This window comes from Muscardinus avellanarius (assembly GCF_963383645.1).
Source record: "Muscardinus avellanarius genome assembly, chromosome: 3".
NCBI classification, from domain to species: domain Eukaryota; kingdom Metazoa; phylum Chordata; class Mammalia; order Rodentia; family Gliridae; genus Muscardinus; species Muscardinus avellanarius.
The window spans coordinates 159,381,273-159,398,341 of record NC_137788.1 but is presented as its reverse complement, the minus strand read 5'-3'; the positions used below and the strand labels follow the sequence as shown (position 1 = coordinate 159,398,341).

Sequence of the window (17,069 nt, the reverse complement as noted above, 5' to 3'; positions counted from 1 at the left end):
GTGGGCATCTTGTTGCACCTTGAGAAACTGTGTGGCACATGTCTAGATGTGCCTTTCACCAAACCTTAAATGTAGCCTGTGAACTGACACAGGCTAATCTGGGGAGATCTTCTATTTTCCCTGTGGTTTGCACAGACTAGAGGCTTTCCAGGGCAATTCGAGGTCTGCCAAGGATGATGGGAACTGGGGGAGTCTAGGACCCTCTAACCCTAATAATGCTTGAGTGGCTGCTCCCGTATCTGTTTCCACCCTCCTTTAAGGCATCTAACTGCATCAAAGCCAAGGACTAGGCTGCCAAGCTGAGCTTGTAAAGAAAGCTTGGCCATTCGAATCCCCAATCCTTTCTGATACTCAAAATGTTTTGGATTTTAGATTTGGATTTCTGGCTGAGGGATGCCCGACTAGTAAAATCTATATAAGTATCCAAAAGTATGAAAAATGCCAAAATCAATGACACCTCTGGCCAAAACCTCATGGGCAAAGAGAAGAGCCTGGGGCTGAGCAGGGAGCATTTATCCCACTGCCAGTAAGAGAGAGGCCTAGCCTTTGCACTAGCTGATAAAATGGAAGGTCACGGCAGAAGGAAGAGGAAACTGGAGGTGATGGGGAGGTGGCGTAACCTGTGGGTAGGGGTATATGTCCTGGGTTCCAGGAAGGTTCCACTCTAGAACTTAGACTGGTCACATAACTTCATTTCCTCATCTGCAAAGTGGGAATAGTGAATGTCTGTTTCACCAGGGTGATGTGAGCCATTATGAGATAATTCTGAGAAAGTGCTTATTTACTGAATGCCTGGGCTTGGTACTCTCCAGGCTGCGCATACAGTGGCTTTTGGCTCACCCTCGGAGGCCAGTCATTGCTTTCCTATAATTCATCCATTTCTTTGCTCATTCACCCATTCAGCATGTCTGTCTGGAGCGTGGACGTGTGCCGCCCAGCACCCGTGGTACAGCCCGTGAGGTACATAGAACTCTCCCCAGTCAGACCAGTGAGGTCAGTACACTCTTAGAACCTTGATGGGTTCTTTCTGGTGGAAACAGAGGAAAGAGTTCCTTCAAAGAGCCGAGCATTTTGTTTTGACTTTGGAGAATACAGGGGACCATGACTTTCTAGTAAGATCGCTTATTCACTCCTGGACAGAGCTCCATCCACTCTGTGTGTCCAGCACAGCATAGTACAGTTTGCAGGAGGTAGGCTTCAAGAGGAGGGCAGGAAGGGGCCCTGGTGCTGAAGCAGCTGCCTCTGCAAGCTCACAAAGCTGCTTTTGGGTGCACAGGGGTGCCTGGAAGAGTCAAGGGGTGAGGGATGGTCGGGATGGTTTACGTGGTATCTGTATTGGAGATTTGCAAGCTGTGCTGAACATGAGAGAGATTACAGTCAAAGCCTGTAGAAAGTGATTGCAGTTGTCTGGATGAGAGAGGGAAAGGACTTAAATAGACAGGAGTATTGAGGATGAAGCAAAAGAATCTGCTCTGGAGAAGCCATCGATGTTTCTTAATTCATCAAACCTGAACTTGTAAACACATATTGTGGGCACTAGGTCTGTCAAAGACTGTGTTCCTCAACTCTCTGCTTCTGTAACAAAATACCCACGGCAATTAACTTGTAAAAAGAGGGTTTATCTTGGCTCATTTTCTCTGAGGTTGCTGTGTGTGATCTTTTGGTGGTGTTGCTTCCCCATCCCATGCATGGGCATAAGGTCCCACAACCTTCCAAGAGCACCAGGCTAAAGATAAAACCTTTAACACATGGCCCTTTTTTACTTTGGGGCCATTCATATCCAACTAAAGCAAAGACCACCCCATCACAGATTCCTGGATGTCAGTGTGACTTTTGGAATTTATTTTGTGAGTAAGCAATATATACATAAAATTTTAAATCCAAAATGTAGTCATTTATGTATTTTCTTTTTCATACAAACATTACCATATAACCATACTGCTATGATTCTTTGCCCTCTTCTTTTTTTCAGTACTGGGGATGAAACCCAGGGGCCTTCTAACTCCAAGATATTACCCCCAGCCCTATTTTTTTATTCTTTATTTTGAAACAGGGTCTCACTAAGTATCTGAGGCTGTCCGCGAACCGCGATCCTCCTGTCTCAGCCTCCCGGATGCTGGGATTACAAGCGTGCGCCGCGACGCTCAGCACTCTTGCCCTCTTCACAGTATGTCTTGGAGTTTGGCAGCAAATAAATAGAGTAAATAGAGTTGCCCCATCCTTTTAGGATTTTGTGTTGCTATGGATTGTGTTGGGTTATAACTTTTCATTGTGAGGCAACTTCAGCTTTCACAGACAGTATGTAACATTCATCCAACCTCCTCTTAGGTTAACACCTTCGACCATCCTAGAACCATCACTGAAACCAGAAAATTCACAAGGAAATTGTCCTTGAGGAGATAGATATGTTTACCACAGCTTTAACACGACAGAAGGCATACTTAATTGAAACATCACATCATATCCTATAACTATGTAGAATTTTTATGTCTGTTAAAAAAAATCAAAAATAAAACCCAGAAAATTTACCTCGGTATAGTACTATTAAACTAACCTATATTCGAATGTTACAAGGTTTCCCATATATTTTCTTCATAGTGCATTTCAAAGCAGGCCCCCTTTTACATTTAGTCATCATGTCTCTTTAGTTTCCCCCAGTTCCTCATGGGGCCTCAGACTTTCCTTTCTTTTCACAACCTTGACACTTTTGAAAAGCCCTGTTCAAATTATTTTATTATTTGGGTTTGTCTGGTTTTCTTTTATAACTATATTGAGGTTGTACATTATCAGGAAGAATGTCGCCTAGGTGATGTGGTTAGTACACCTGATTTCAGGTGATGTTACGTTAGTCATCTGCCTTGCAGGACTCTCCACTATAACTTACCATTTTTCCCAGGTGGTTGGGAGCAGGGTCTCCAAACCTGGATATTATTTGCACAGTGGGCTAGATAATCCTTTGTGGTCGGGAGCTGTCTTATGTACTGTAAGATAGTTCGTAGCAGCCTTGGACTCTACCCACTACAGGTCAGGAGTTGTGACTACCGCTGACAACCAAAATGTCTTTAGTCAAAAGACGTCTGCACCCACAAGTTAGTTTTGCCTGTCTTCAAACTTTAAAGGCAACCATGTGTGTGTGTGTGTCAGTTGTTGGTTAGTCTTGCCTAATTGCTCTCCAAAGAGTTTATCTGTTTGCTCTTCCATTAGCATGGAAGGCACTCTCTGCCCGGTATTTCTGATCTTTGCCAATCTTTGTGGTTAAGAAATAGAAATGAGCCCACTGCAGGTGAAATTGCTTTTTTTTTTTTTTTTTTTTTTTTTGGCGGTACTGGGATTCCTGGAAGCCCTCCTACTTCTGGGCTACACTCCCAGACCTATTTTATGTCTTTTGTTTGGAAACAGGGTCTCTTAAGACGGCGCGGCTGGCTTCGAACCTGCGCGATCCTCCTGTCTCCGCCTCCCAAGCGCGGGGATGACAAGCGTGCACCACCACGCCCAGCTAAATTGCATTTCTTTAAATAATAAGATTGAGCATTTTTATATATAGCGTAAAAGGCCAGTATTTTTCTTTTCTTTGAATTATCTCCTTACATCTTTTTAAAAAAATTTATATGGACCATTAATCTTTTTTTCAGTAATTTGTTAGACATTTTACACACTAAGGAAATTGGATCTTTAGCTGAAATATAAATTTTAAGTATTCTCTTTCTAGCTCATTTGATTTTTACTTTTTTATAGTTTTTTGTGTCAAGCAGAAATGTATGTGCATAAAATGAAATATGTCTCTTTTTAAGGTTTTTAGGTCTTATACCAAAGTTAAGAAGGTCTTTTTCACTCCTAAACTGTAAATAACTTTAACTCCTCTGGCTTCTTCTAGTACTTTTATTATTTCCATGTGTAAATATTTAATATAACAGCATAACAGCTTTTTTTCTTTTTCCTTTCCTTTTTTTTTTTTTTGTATTGGTACTGGAGTGGAACCCAGGGGTTTTCTATCTCTGGCCTATACTCCGAGACCTATTTTCTATTTATTTTATTTGGAAACAGGGTCTCACTAAGTTGCTGAGAGGCTCACTAAGTAGCTGAGGCTGGCTTCGAACCTGTGCGATCCTCCTGTCTCAGCCTCCCAAGCGCGGGGTTACAAGCGTGCCCACCATGCCCGGCTCAGCTATTTATTTCTAAGATATGAAGTAGGGAATCTAACCCCACTTTGTTCCCACATGGCTCCTTAGGTGGCTCCATTTATTGGAGAATTCATTTTCCCCATAAATTTGAAATGCCGCCTTTATAATATAGTAAAATCTTGTGTGTATTTCCTATTTTAAGCGTATTTATGAATGTTTCAATCTTTTCCACTAATCTCATCATGTGCCTCCTAATGTGTACATGTAGCTTTATAAAATATTTTGATACACTAAACATATTCTTTTTCATAATTCTAGTGGGGAATTATTTCTTGTTTGCTTTTTTATATGGTTGTTAGGGTCTTAATTCTAAATTGTGTTATTAAATTACATTCTAGTTTAAATTAACTTAGGGAAAATGCATCCTTAAACTTTCAAATCACCCTCTCCAGTATTATAATGTTTCTTTATATCCAATTAAGATGTCTGTATACCCCAAAGGACATAAAGATATATAAAATTTTATAAAATATTAAATTTGTCTTTATATAGATTTTACAAATTTCTGGTTATATTTATTCCTACAGAACATTTTTGTTCCTATTTGGATGAGATATTTTCTTCTTTTATATCATCAAATTGGTTTATTTTATATTTATGAAGCGATGTCTTATTGAATTCTTTTAGAGATTATAAAAGTTTTCTATTGAATCATTTGGGTTTTCTGCTTAATATAATTCATGTTACCCCCTAATTCTCTCATTTAAAATAACGATAACTAGTCTGGCGTGGTGGCGCACGCTTGTCATCCCCGCGCTTGGGAGGCGGAGACAGGAGGATCGCGCAGGTTCAAAGCCAGCTGCACAAGCTTAAGAGACCCTGTTTCCAAATTTTAAAAAATTAAAATAGGTCTGGGAGTGTAGCCCTGTGGTAGAAGGGCTGTCAGGAACCCCAGTACCGCAAAAATAAATAAATAAATAAATAAATAAATAAATAAATAAATAAATAAATAAATAACAATAACTAAGGGGCATTGTGCTACACACTTGTAATCTTAGTACTTGGGAGGCTGAGACAGGAGGATCACAGGTTCATGATCAGCCTCAGCTACTTACTGAGGCCTTCAGTACTTAGTGAGACCCTGTTTCAAAATAAAGAATAAAAAATATAGCCGAGGCTGTCTGAGAACCGTAATCCTCCTGTCTCGGCCTCCCGAATGCTGAGATTACAAGTACGTGCCACCACGCCCGGCTTTTCCATTTTCTTGAGGCTATTTTTTATGGATATTTCATGAGCATTGAAGATGTATTTGTTTTCAGGAGCAGAATTTGTATCAATTGTATCTAATTATGTTTTTAGATCTTGTGTATCCCCATTATTTGGCCTATTTTATGTGGTGGACGGAGAAAGGTCAATTAAACTCTTTGGCTAATTTCTTTTTAGTTGTTTCCTCATATCTCGAGAAAACTGTATTACATAAGATTTAAACTACACTATTTGGTGCATACATATGTGTAACTATCAATCACCATTAAAGGTTCTCTCTCTCTCTCTCTCTCTCTCTCTCTCTCTCTCTCTCTCTCTCTCTCTCTCTCTGCAATATAAGGAGTCCTTCCTTGTCTTTTTTCCTGCTTTGGGTTCTGAATTCAAATTTGACTGACATTAGGACTGTTATTCTCCTTTATTTTTGACTTTCTACAACTTACCATTTTAAAATACTTCTTATTAGCCAGGCGTGGTGGCGCACACTTGTCATCCCAGTACTTGGGAGGCTGAGACAGGAGGATCGTGCAGGTTCGAAGCCAGCCTCAGCTACTTAGTGAGCCTCTCAGCAACTTAGTGAGACCCTGTTTCCAAATAAAATATAAAATAGGTCTGAGAGGGTAGCCTGGAGGTAGAAAGCCCCTGGGTTCCATCCCCAGAACTGCAAAAGAAAAAACAAAACTTATTATGTAACAAATAATAGAATTTTGGTTTGTGATGTAATCTGAGGGATTCTTTAATAGATGTGTTTAGTTCATTTACCATTATGTCAGATCTGTCTAGCCCTACTTCTAGAGCCATATCTTGTATCATACTTTGTGTCTCACCCCCACACCCCCACCCACAGATACACACATACCGTTACTAATACTTTGTGGATTTTCCTTGGGTTTTTTTTGTATTTTATGTTTGTTCTTTAGAAGATTAATATTCTTATCCCAGTGATTATTCTTTAGCTGATAGTTATAATCCTCTATTTTTTTTAATTCTCTAGATACTTTAAGGATCTCTTCTTATCTTTCCTACTTGGAAGTGTATAAAAATATATCTGTGTTGGTTCTTCATCGATTCTTAACAAGTTACTATGTTTTAAAACAGTGCTTTAAAACAATCTGTTCTGATTAATAACACTCGTTCTTAGGTTTTGAAGGTTGGGCGTGCAGGCATGACTCCGTCAGTGTATTTCTGTTCTGTTTCTGTACCCAGTTCTGTTCCCCAGTATTTTCACAAGCCTGTAATGCAGGCTGGCCCCGGGGCCTCGGTTTTGTATGGAAACTCAACTGGGTTAAGATCTGCTCCCACGGTCACTGAGCAGCGGTTAGCAGCACTCTGTCCCTTACAGGCTGTTGGGCCAAGGGCCTCCGTTTCTTGCTGGATGGGTGCTCAGAGGCTGTTCCCAATTCCTTGTCACATGGTCCATTCCAAAATGGCAGCATCATCAAAGCAGGAAAGACAGAAGAGCGATACCAAGAGTCTCCTAGGCAGACAGAAAACATCATCCTTTACACCCGGATTGTGGATGCATCCCGTGGATTAAAATCAAACCAAGATGGGTAGAAAGATGATGGATGCGGTCATCTCTAAAGACAAGGGCAGGAGCAGCAGCCCCTTTTCCTGCTCCTCCGCACATGGCCACTGGGGAGCGCTCTCCCCAGTGCCCAACACCAACCAGGAGGCGCTGGACTCTGTCCCGTACCTCGTCATCTCTTCCTGCAGACGGGCTGGGAAGAAGAGGACGCACTGACCGGGACTTAGCAAACATTGCGGAGGAATCAGAAACACTCTAGTTTCTTGCAGATATATCACTGAAGGTTTTAGCCAGTACCTGTTTGAGAAAGTACAGAAGAGGGAAGAAGATAAGAAGGAATGAGCTGAGTGTGATGATGATGATGATGATGATGATGATGGTGATGATGATGGTGATGATGATGATGGTTTTGATGATGATGATGGTGATGATGGTGGTGATAATGATGATGGTGGTGATGATGATGGAGATGGTGATGATGATGATGGTGATGATGATGATGGTGATGATGATGGTGATGATGATGGTGATGATGATGGTGATGGTGATGGTGGTGGTGATGATGGTGGTGGTGATGATGATGATGGTGGTGATGGTGATGATGGTGGTGATGATGGTGATGATGGTGGTCATGATGATGATGATGGTGGTGGTGATGATGATGATGGTGGTGATGATGATGGTGGTGGTGATGATGATGGTGATGGTGATGATGATGATGGTGGTGGTGGTGGTGATGATGGTGGTGATGGTGATGTTGATGATGGTGATGATGAAGATGATGATGATGGTGATGATGGTGATGAAGCCAGATCCTAAACTAAAAAAGGTTGTGTTAGAAGTGTTCCCGGCAAGGACCCTCCTGGCTTAGCACCCTCGCTTTGACAAAAGCGTGACGCAGTGGCTGCTGCACCCTTTGCCTCTAGTTTACTTCTCAGACTTGGAGCACACTGTGTTCTTTCCTGGCTGAGACAGCATCTCAAAAATCGACCCCATAAATAGCCAAAGGGAGAGTAACAGCAGCCCTCCTTGACAGGGAGCGGTCCACTGCAGCTGAAGGCCACTTAGGAAGGGCTCCTGCACAGCCAGCCACGCGGGCCGATCTGTTGCAGCTCTGAGCCACGAGGAAAGGTGTGGCACTGAGGCACTGACCCTTCAAATCTGCAGATAGACTCTGAAGAGCTTCTAAATATCAGTTCATATGAGCATATTTTGTTCTTATGAACAATCAGATCCAGTTTTAGCTAAGTGTATAGTTTATGGGTAGTACGGTAACCTTTGAGTGTGTGTGTGTGTGTGTGTGTGTGTGTGTGTGTGTGTGTTACTAAGGGTGGAACCAATGGGGCTTTTCTACCTCTGGACTATACTCCCAGACTTATTTTATACCTTATTTGGAAACAGGGTCTCATTAAGTTGCTGAGAGCCTCACTAAGTAGCTGAGGCTGGCTTCAAACCTGTGTGATCCTCCAGTCTCAGCCTCCTAAGTGCTGGGATTACAAGCGTGCATCACCACTCTCAGAGACTAATCTTGAATGTTGTTTTTGGTTTTTGGTTTTTGTGTTTTTTTTTGGTGGTACTGGGGTTCCTGGAAACCCTTCTACCTCCGGGCTACACTCTCAGACCTATTTTATACGTTTTTTTTTATTTGAAAACAGGGTCTCTTAAGCCAGCGCGGCTGGCTTCGAACCTGCACGATCCTCCTTTCTCTGCCTCCCAAGCGTGGGGATTGCAAGTGTGCGCCGCCACGCCCGGCCTAACCTTGAATTTTATAACTCTTTTTGTATTTCTAAGTAAATTACTTCTTCATATATTATATTTTTTCTATAAAGAAATAGATTTTTCATTAAAAATCTATACATATATTTTACAGTACAATAACTCACTGGGACCAGTCTTAGAGCCCTCTGTTGTTAAAATGTCTCACTACCTGAGACTTTTATGGAATTTATAAGAATCTCTAACATTTATTCCCAGAGAAGAATTTCAAGTGAATTTTTTCAAATCAAACACCAAAAGAATCATTACATTTGAATAAGTGTAATGTTCTTAAAGATATTTTAAAGCATTTTATATATTAGAACTATCACTCATCGTGTGTGTGTGTGTGTGTGTGTGTGTGTGTGTGTGTGTGTGTGTGTGTGTTTCTTGGGGATTGAACCCAGGGGGGACATTCTATTTCTTAGATATACCCCCAGCCCTATTTTATTTTTTAATTTTGAAACAGGGTCACACTAGGTTGCTGAGTGCCTTGCTAAAGTAGCTGAGGCTGGCTGTGGACCAGCAATCCTCCTGTCTCAGCCTCCCAAGTACTGGGATTACAATAATAATAACTATCTACAAGAGAAAACCATGAATCCTACATACATATCACACACACACACACACACACACACACACACACACACACCCTGGGGTAAACTTTTATCTCCTATCTTTCCAGTATCTCTTCCTCTTTAAAAAGAAAGAAGGAAACTTAGTTAGTTACTGAATGTAACTTATATCCAGTAAAATCACTTTCTCTTAATGTCCAGCCCTTGAGTCTTGACAGATACATGAGTTTGTAACCAATCAGTACAGAGAGCACTGTGGTCACCCACATCGCCTCTCCCACTGTCCCTTGCGGGTTGGTCTGTTCCCTGATTCCCGGGTAACCATTGATGTTTTCAGTTTTATACGTGATTCACAATTTATTTTGGGATAAAATGTTTTAAAATTAAAGAATATTTAAAACAAATCAGTAGTGTTGAGCCCATAGTCAAAGGGCCCTTACACCAGGACCTGGATGGCAAGAGACAGAGGTGGTGGCGCCACATCAGGAGATGGGCCCCCGCTGCTGAGGCGGCGTCTCTGCTCTCCGTGGTCTTTGCCTCTCTGCTGTCGTCTCCAGCTGTGCCTCTGCCCTGTTCTTCCTGTTCTCTCCTTCCGGGACTCTGATGAACACGTCTGTTGGCGTGTCCCACTCGCTCCTCCATAGCTTTCCACCCATCTTCTTGTATCTCCTCCTCCTCTTCTCTTCATGCCAAATTCTGTGCCATTTCTTTAGATCTGTTTTCCAGCCACCAGTTCTCCCAGACACAATTCACTGAATTTTTCAATAATTCTTTATTGAATGTGTACACGATTATTCCTAGTTTCTTCTGCAAACTTTCCCAGTCGTGTTCCATCAGACTTTGCTGTTAGCTTGCTTCTGGATCTCATCTCTACATCTTTAAACAGCTTAGAGATGGTATCCTTAGACTCCATAAGTGACCATTGTATTATCTAAACACCTTGGCAGGTCAAGCCTTTTTTTTCTCAACTGCCTCCTGTCACTCATGTTGGATTATGAGTTTATGTGTTATTGATCATGACCATAGAATTCTTTTTTTAAGTTTTAGGGGTTGAACCCAGCCATATATATATATATATATATATATATATATATATATATATATATATATATATTTTTTTTTTTTTTTTTTTTTTTTTTTTTTTTTTTTTTGGTGATACTGGGATTCCTGGAAACCCTTTTACCTCTGGGCTACACTCCCAGACTCACTTTTATATTTTTATTTGGAAACAGGATCTCTTAAGTCAGCAAGGCTGGCTTCAAACCCGCACAATCCTCCTGTCTCTGCCTCCCAAACACAGGGATTACAAGCATGTAACACCAGCCTATTTTAGTTACCTTTTAGAAATAGAGTCTCACTAAGTGTGGAGGACCTGACAAAGCTGCTGATCTCAGCCTCCCAAGTACTGATATTACAGGCAGGTACCACTATGACCATAGAATCCTATGAGAATTCTTTCAGGGTAACTTACATTGGGTTTAATCAAAGCCAGGAGCTGGCTGCCGCTGACCTTTCTGGGATTAGTAAACACCCTTTCAGATTCGTTGGTTGAACCTGATTGTCTCACATGGACCTTCTGACCTGGTTGCCAGCTCCAGACTTACTCTCCCAACTACAGTGCTGAGACCACTGCCTGCCTGCCATCGGGGGACACACCCCTTATATGTGCCCGTCATGACTGGTATATGCGTGTGCATGCGTAAATGGAGCTTTGCATGTCTTTTGTACTTGCTTATTGGATATCTGCTTTATGTGTGGTGAGCTTAGCAATTAGAATTATGTTTTATGATAGCACCTAGCTGTTTGCTCATGGACAAGCAGCCCTACCACCCACACGGCCTCTTTTCTAGTCTACCGTCTTTTGGAAGCAGAGGTTCCTCCACCAACTACCCACCTCTTCAGAGTACCTCCTGCTTCTGAGCTCCACAAACAAGGTGAAATAAATGTATTTCCACCCTTCAGCCCCTCCCCTCCTTCACCCCAATTTTATTATTTTTCTTAGTGGTTTCTTTAAAGATAAACATTTTCCCTTTGAAAGTTCTAATATCTGCTGGATGTGGTGGCATAGATCTCAAGTTCAAGGTTAGCCTCGGCAACTTAGTGAGAACTTCAGTAACTTAACAAGACCCTGTTTGAAAGTTAAAAAAAAATAAACAAAAAGGTCTGGGTGTGTAGCTTACAGGAAGAAATTCTCTAGGTTCAATCTCCAGTTTGGGGGAGTATTTTGGGTTTATTTTTATTTTAGTACTGGGAATGGAACCCAGGGGCATTCTACATCTGAGCTATACCCTGAGCCCTAGTTTTTATTCTTTATTTTGAAACAAGGTCACTAAGTGGCTGAGGCTAGCCCAAAACCTGGGATCTTCTTGTCTCAGCCTCCCAAGTACTGGGATTACAAGCGTGCTCCACTACACCCGACTCAACGGGCTCAATCTCCAGTTTAAAAAAAAAGTTCTCAAATCTCAACTCTTTTGTTTCTTTATTGCATGTTTGCTCTTTCTCTAGCTAGAAAAGATAAAGAAGTTGGTGTATAGATTCAGGTGACCTTCTCTGGGTCCACGTACCTTCTTTTCCAGCCAGATCTTCTCTCCACCATTTCTGCTCTGGGTTTCCATCATATGCAGTCTATCCGTAACTTCAACCCCCACATTGATTTCAGGGGACACTTGGATCCTTCCTCCCTACTAGTCCTGTTCCTGTGGATTCTCCAGCCATTTCCTTGTTGGCTGAAGTCCAGCCTCTGCTACTCTCTCCAAAAAAGGATCCAGATATTTGTAGGTTCGAAAATGTTTTCCATTCCCTAAATACTTGAATAAGAGTGTAGTCAATACAGACTGAGTACCCCTTATCCAAAATGGTTGGGACCAGAAGTATTTTTTTTATTGTATTATATATATTTTTTTCTTTTTAATGCACTTGTGTTCAACTCTGACCTATTCTATGAAGTCCGGTGTGGGATTTTCCAATTGTGGTATTGTATTGGAGGTCAAAAGATTCAGCTTGAGCCAGGTGTAGTGGTACACGCTTGTAATCCCAGTACTTGGGAGACTGAGACAGGAGAATCACAGGTTCAAGGATAGCCTCAGCAAGTAGTGAGACTCATCAACCTAGCAAGACTCTGTTTCCAAATAAGAAATAAAATCAGGGTTGCAGCTTGAAGATAGAATGCTTCTGAGCTCAGTTTCCAGTACCCAAAAAAAAAAAAAATTCAGTTTGGGGAACTTTTCAGATTTGGGGTTTTCAGATGAGAGGTAATCAACTCATATCAACATCCTGGGTCACAGGTTATTTCTTGTGCCTTTATCAGCAAGATGCCACCACAGAGACATCTGCATTCCGATTGCTGTCTGTCTTTCCAGTGATCTGTGACTCGATGCGCTTGCCTGACTGTCAAAAAGATGCTTAGTTTTTTTGCTTTATCTTTGAAATCTAATCACTTCATCAGAATATGCCTCTGGGTTCATCATTCTTTGCCGTTTTTCTTGGAACAAGGCTTTGCTTTTCAATCTGAGACAGTGATCTTCTTTCTTCTCTGGGCAGAGTCTTGAATTCATGTTAAAAGGTCTGTTCCGATGCATGAGTTTACTTCTCTCCTTTCGGGCCTGGGCCTGTGCTTCTGATCCATCTTGAGCCTCCGACCTCCACAGATTGCTTCAGGGGGCTGTTGTGAGGGTCCGCATCATGGGCCTTGGAGGACTTTATCACTTGTAGAGCGTGGCTTGAGTGCCAGCTATCAATCTGGAAGACATCGCAGAGACGGGTATTGGTTAGTTCTCCCCATTGGTCCAGTAGTGAGAATGGATTCTGAGCAGGTGCCTACTTGGCCTGGCCCCTCCAGGCAGCACTGGTGGCCAAGCCTGGCCCAGAGGCTGCAGCTCTAAAGCCTCCTTTCTGCTCACACCCTTCTCTTTGTTTTTAAGTGGAATACAAAAGCAACCACCATCCTAATCCCAACATCATAGTTTCACTTGTCTTTGAACTTTCCGTAAAGGAAAACATACATTATTCTGTTGTGGTACATCCTATTTTATCTGTTGGTGGTGGGCACTTGGGTAGATTGACTAACCCAAATAGTGTTGGAATGAAGCTTTCTGACAATGTCTTTGAAAAGCCACACACACAGATTTCTTTTCAGTACATACTCAGGAGTGTGTAATGGAATTGCTAGGTATCAGAATGTGTATGTGTTTGGCTGCAGTAAATACTGCCAAAGAGTTTTCTAAAGTTGTTGTGAGCCAAGTGGAAGCCAAGTGGGAGGCTAAGACAGGAAGGTCAAGGCCAGATTCAACAACTTAAGGAGATCTTCAGCAACTTGGCAAGAACCTGTTTCAAAATAAAAATAAAATAGAGCTGGGGCTGTAACTTGGAGGTAGAATGCCTTTGGATTCAATCCCCAGTTCAAATAACAATAATAATGATAATGATAATAATAATCATATATTTATATGTGTTCTGATACAAACATTTTCTTGGTGGATATATATATCCACCAAGAAAATAGATATATTTTCCTAACCATATATATATATATATATATATATATATATATATATATATATATATATATATATGTTGACTATTTCCTCCTATATTACAAATATATTCTCTTCTTACAGTTGTCTTCGGATAAATAGAAATTCTGAATGTAGTATAATTCATTAGCACTTTAAAGTGTATGGTGTGTGTGTGTGTGTGTGTGTGTGTGTGTGTGTGTGTGTGTGTTCTATTTAAAATTTCCCTGCCTAGCCTCATTCTTCTTCTCCTTGGTGATTAGGAGAGTTTTATGAGAAAGCACTGTCTATAAAGAGCATAATAATCGGCTCACACCATCTTCTTCCACTCTCTCCTGATGTGGCCGTTATTTCTCCTAATCCCAAGCACTCTTGCCCCATAAATCTCCCCAGCACCCGCATTGGCCTGGCCTCATGAGCAAGTATCTGCCCACAGATGCGACACTCTTGAAGGACTCCCAGGTCACAGAGCAAGGAGTCAAACATTTAACGAGGTGCGGTCAGCCTTTCCAGGACCCGCTGTGCTGTGATCGGGACTCTCGGCTTTTCACCATTCCACTGAGAGGCGAACAATTAGAGGAACATATACATTTTTCAGCGCCCGAATATTCCACTGGCATCATCGGCTTCTTTAAGGGCACAGAACAGCTCCTGTGCAACTTGGAGCAGGAGAAAGAGCTGTGGTGGGCTTTGCTGAGCTTTCTTAGAGAGTATCCTTCAGCTCCGTTTTTCTTCCCTTTCTCATTTACTTTTGTCCCTCCGACCTCTAAACACTCTCTGACCGTAGGCAGCACGCTTGCTCATCTACTCTACACAAATGTTTGGGATTACTTAGAACGGTACACCTCTCAACTGAGCACAGCAAACTCTGCAGACCGCACCATGACCCCCTGGTGCTCCGCTGCGGGGCCCCTGCACCTTGCCCCAGAGAGCCCCAGCAGAGCTCCTGGCCACGCCGTGGGGGGTCATGTCTCCCTTGCCAGTTCAGGACTCTGAGCCATGATTGGGTTTGGCATCCTGGAAGCGCTACGTCTTTAAAAGATCCTCAAGTACATCTGTTTTAAATTTTCAGGCCATGAAGCGAGGATTTGGGTGCAAGGAGTTTATCTGGGAAACAGTCCCGGGAAATACTGTGATGGGGCGGACTGTGGGGCGGGGGGAGAAGTCAAGAAAGGTACGTTGACGGGTAGATGGCTGCGTGGGCCATGGGGCCATCCTGCCAGGACCCTCTGAGTAGTTATGTAGAACATGCCTCAAAATCACCCTCCCACTCCCACTCAAAATCACCCCGTGCAGGACGGGGGTGCCAGCTAACCCCTCACCCTTGCCTTATGGTTGATGGTGCTGTCTGCACGCAGGTCCTTTGGGGAGAACACTGGCCGTGTCTGTCTCGGTGATTGTGATAAATTGTCTCATTCTGAGCACTTGGTCAATGTCCGGGTTTCTCATTAATTTGACTGGGCATCTGTGTTTTTTAAATGCCCATTCCTGTTGTAGCAGAATTGTTTTAATTGTCTATTTGTGGATGTTCCGAAATACTGTAAGAAATTATGTTCTAGGTGAAATACTGTAAGAAATTATGCACGGCTCAGCTGAGCCAGAAACCAGGCAGGGAGACTGGCAGGCTGCCTGTGTAAGTGCACAGGGGCCGAGCCCTCCCTCCATGGCCCCTTGGGCTCTCGCTTCTGGGCCTCATGACAGCTGCTCACCCTCCTAAGGATCTGCCTCCTCCAGCAAACCTTCTCAGGCCAGGCTCGGTTAGATCTGTGTCCTGTGTGCTCAGTGCAGCCCAGGGACTGTGCCTTATCCTCACCACCTCAAGTGGAAGGGGTTTGCCAATCGCTCCTGGGAGGCAGAGGCTGTGTCTCCCTGGTGCCTCCTGGACTCTCAGAACTGGATGCCGGAAGCGCTCAACTCAGTCCTTATGAAACAAGCCTTCCTGGGGGTAAACATGCAGGGCTGCATTGAGCTAAGGGGCCTGGGTAAAATGATGCTCCTGTTTCGAGAGCATCCCGAGTTAGCATCCCAACCCATAACCCTCCCTCTTTCCCACATGTTTCCAATCCCAAATTCTAATGGTAATGGGGCCACGCCGCCGCCCCCGGTTGTGACTTGTGTGTCTGTGTGTCTTCTCGGCAGTCATGGTTCCTTTCCTTGTCCCACAGCATCTGATGTGTGCTGGCCTGTGGTGCCTGGTGGAAGGGGACACGTCCTGCAAGACCAAGTTGGATCCTCCGCTGGATGGCACGGAGTGTGGGGCAGACAAGGTAACCCCAGCCTCCTGGGGCCCATATCTCCTGAGTACTAAGCACCTCCCTTCTGAAAGGAGCCCTCTGTGCCCAGGAGCCCCTGCAGCGCCCCCTGGGGCATTGCAGAAATTCCTGCAAGACCTATTGTGGGCACAGAGCTGCCTACCGGCGCCTCCTTCCTTTAGATAAAGATACGAGGCACATTAATTTGATGTCTGTTAGCTATCTCCTTTTATCAAATAAATCAATTTTCTTCAAAGGGAAACTTCCTATCAGCGTACTTTACGTGGGAACTTACCGTAAAATGAATTTGATGAGAACAGCATCGTCCAATTCTAGCTGGATGTTAAGAGAGCATGTGTGGTCCTCCTGGACAGGAGAGGGCATAAAGGTCAGAGAGGAGAGAGGTTCAGACCAGCAGCCAGGGAGCCTCGATTGCATCATTAAAGGAAGGATATTTCCTTCCAGTGTGACGATTGGGAAGGCACTAAATTGCACACTTGGAAGACATCTGTTGTAAAGGATTGGCTTTCTCAAATCCTCAAAAAGAACCACAGTCCATCCCGCAGAGATGGCTATGCCATCTGCCCGCATCACACCCCACCCTGATGTTCTAACCTAGAACCCAGAATGTGCCTTCCAGAGAGGTGCCTGCTCCTGTTAGCAGAGTTCACAGAGCTCAGGTCTCTTTACAGACCACGTGGAATGATCCTTTCCTGAGCACTTAGAAAATCCCCAAAGAACACCTTTCCCAAGGAAACTTGGGGGCAAAAGACAAACTTCAGAGAAATAGGATACAGGGGTCAGGTTACGTAAAAGAGGCGCACGGGCAGACAGCGAATGCACACATTCTGACTTAGCCTACTTTTAAGTAAATTTATTTTATTTTATTTATTTTTAATTTTTTATTGGTGCATTGTATTCATACATCATAATGGGATTAAAAAAAAGAAACTTGTGTAGACATACATGCACTCATCGCCCAGTCAGCCCTTTCCAGTCCTCACCCCATTCCCTCCCCATTCCTCCTTCTCATGCTTGGCTTAGTGGTTGACACTGATATGTTT

The 17,069-nt window shown here is 43.0% G+C and overlaps 1 protein-coding gene across 2 annotated transcripts in view; it reads left to right on the top strand.

The window, feature by feature from the left end:
• The window catches only part of ADAMTS17 (ADAM metallopeptidase with thrombospondin type 1 motif 17), a gene marked incomplete at both ends in the record, with an annotated part of 311,118 nt that overhangs the window by 170,419 nt on the left and 123,630 nt on the right, over nt 1-17,069 (top strand). For both annotated transcript variants that reach the window (XM_080692601.1, XM_080692600.1), the window contains one exon: nt 15,919-16,020. In XM_080692601.1, coding sequence (XP_080548727.1) covers nt 15,919-16,020 — 102 coding nt within the window. The remainder of the gene's footprint in view (nt 1-15,918; nt 16,021-17,069) is intronic.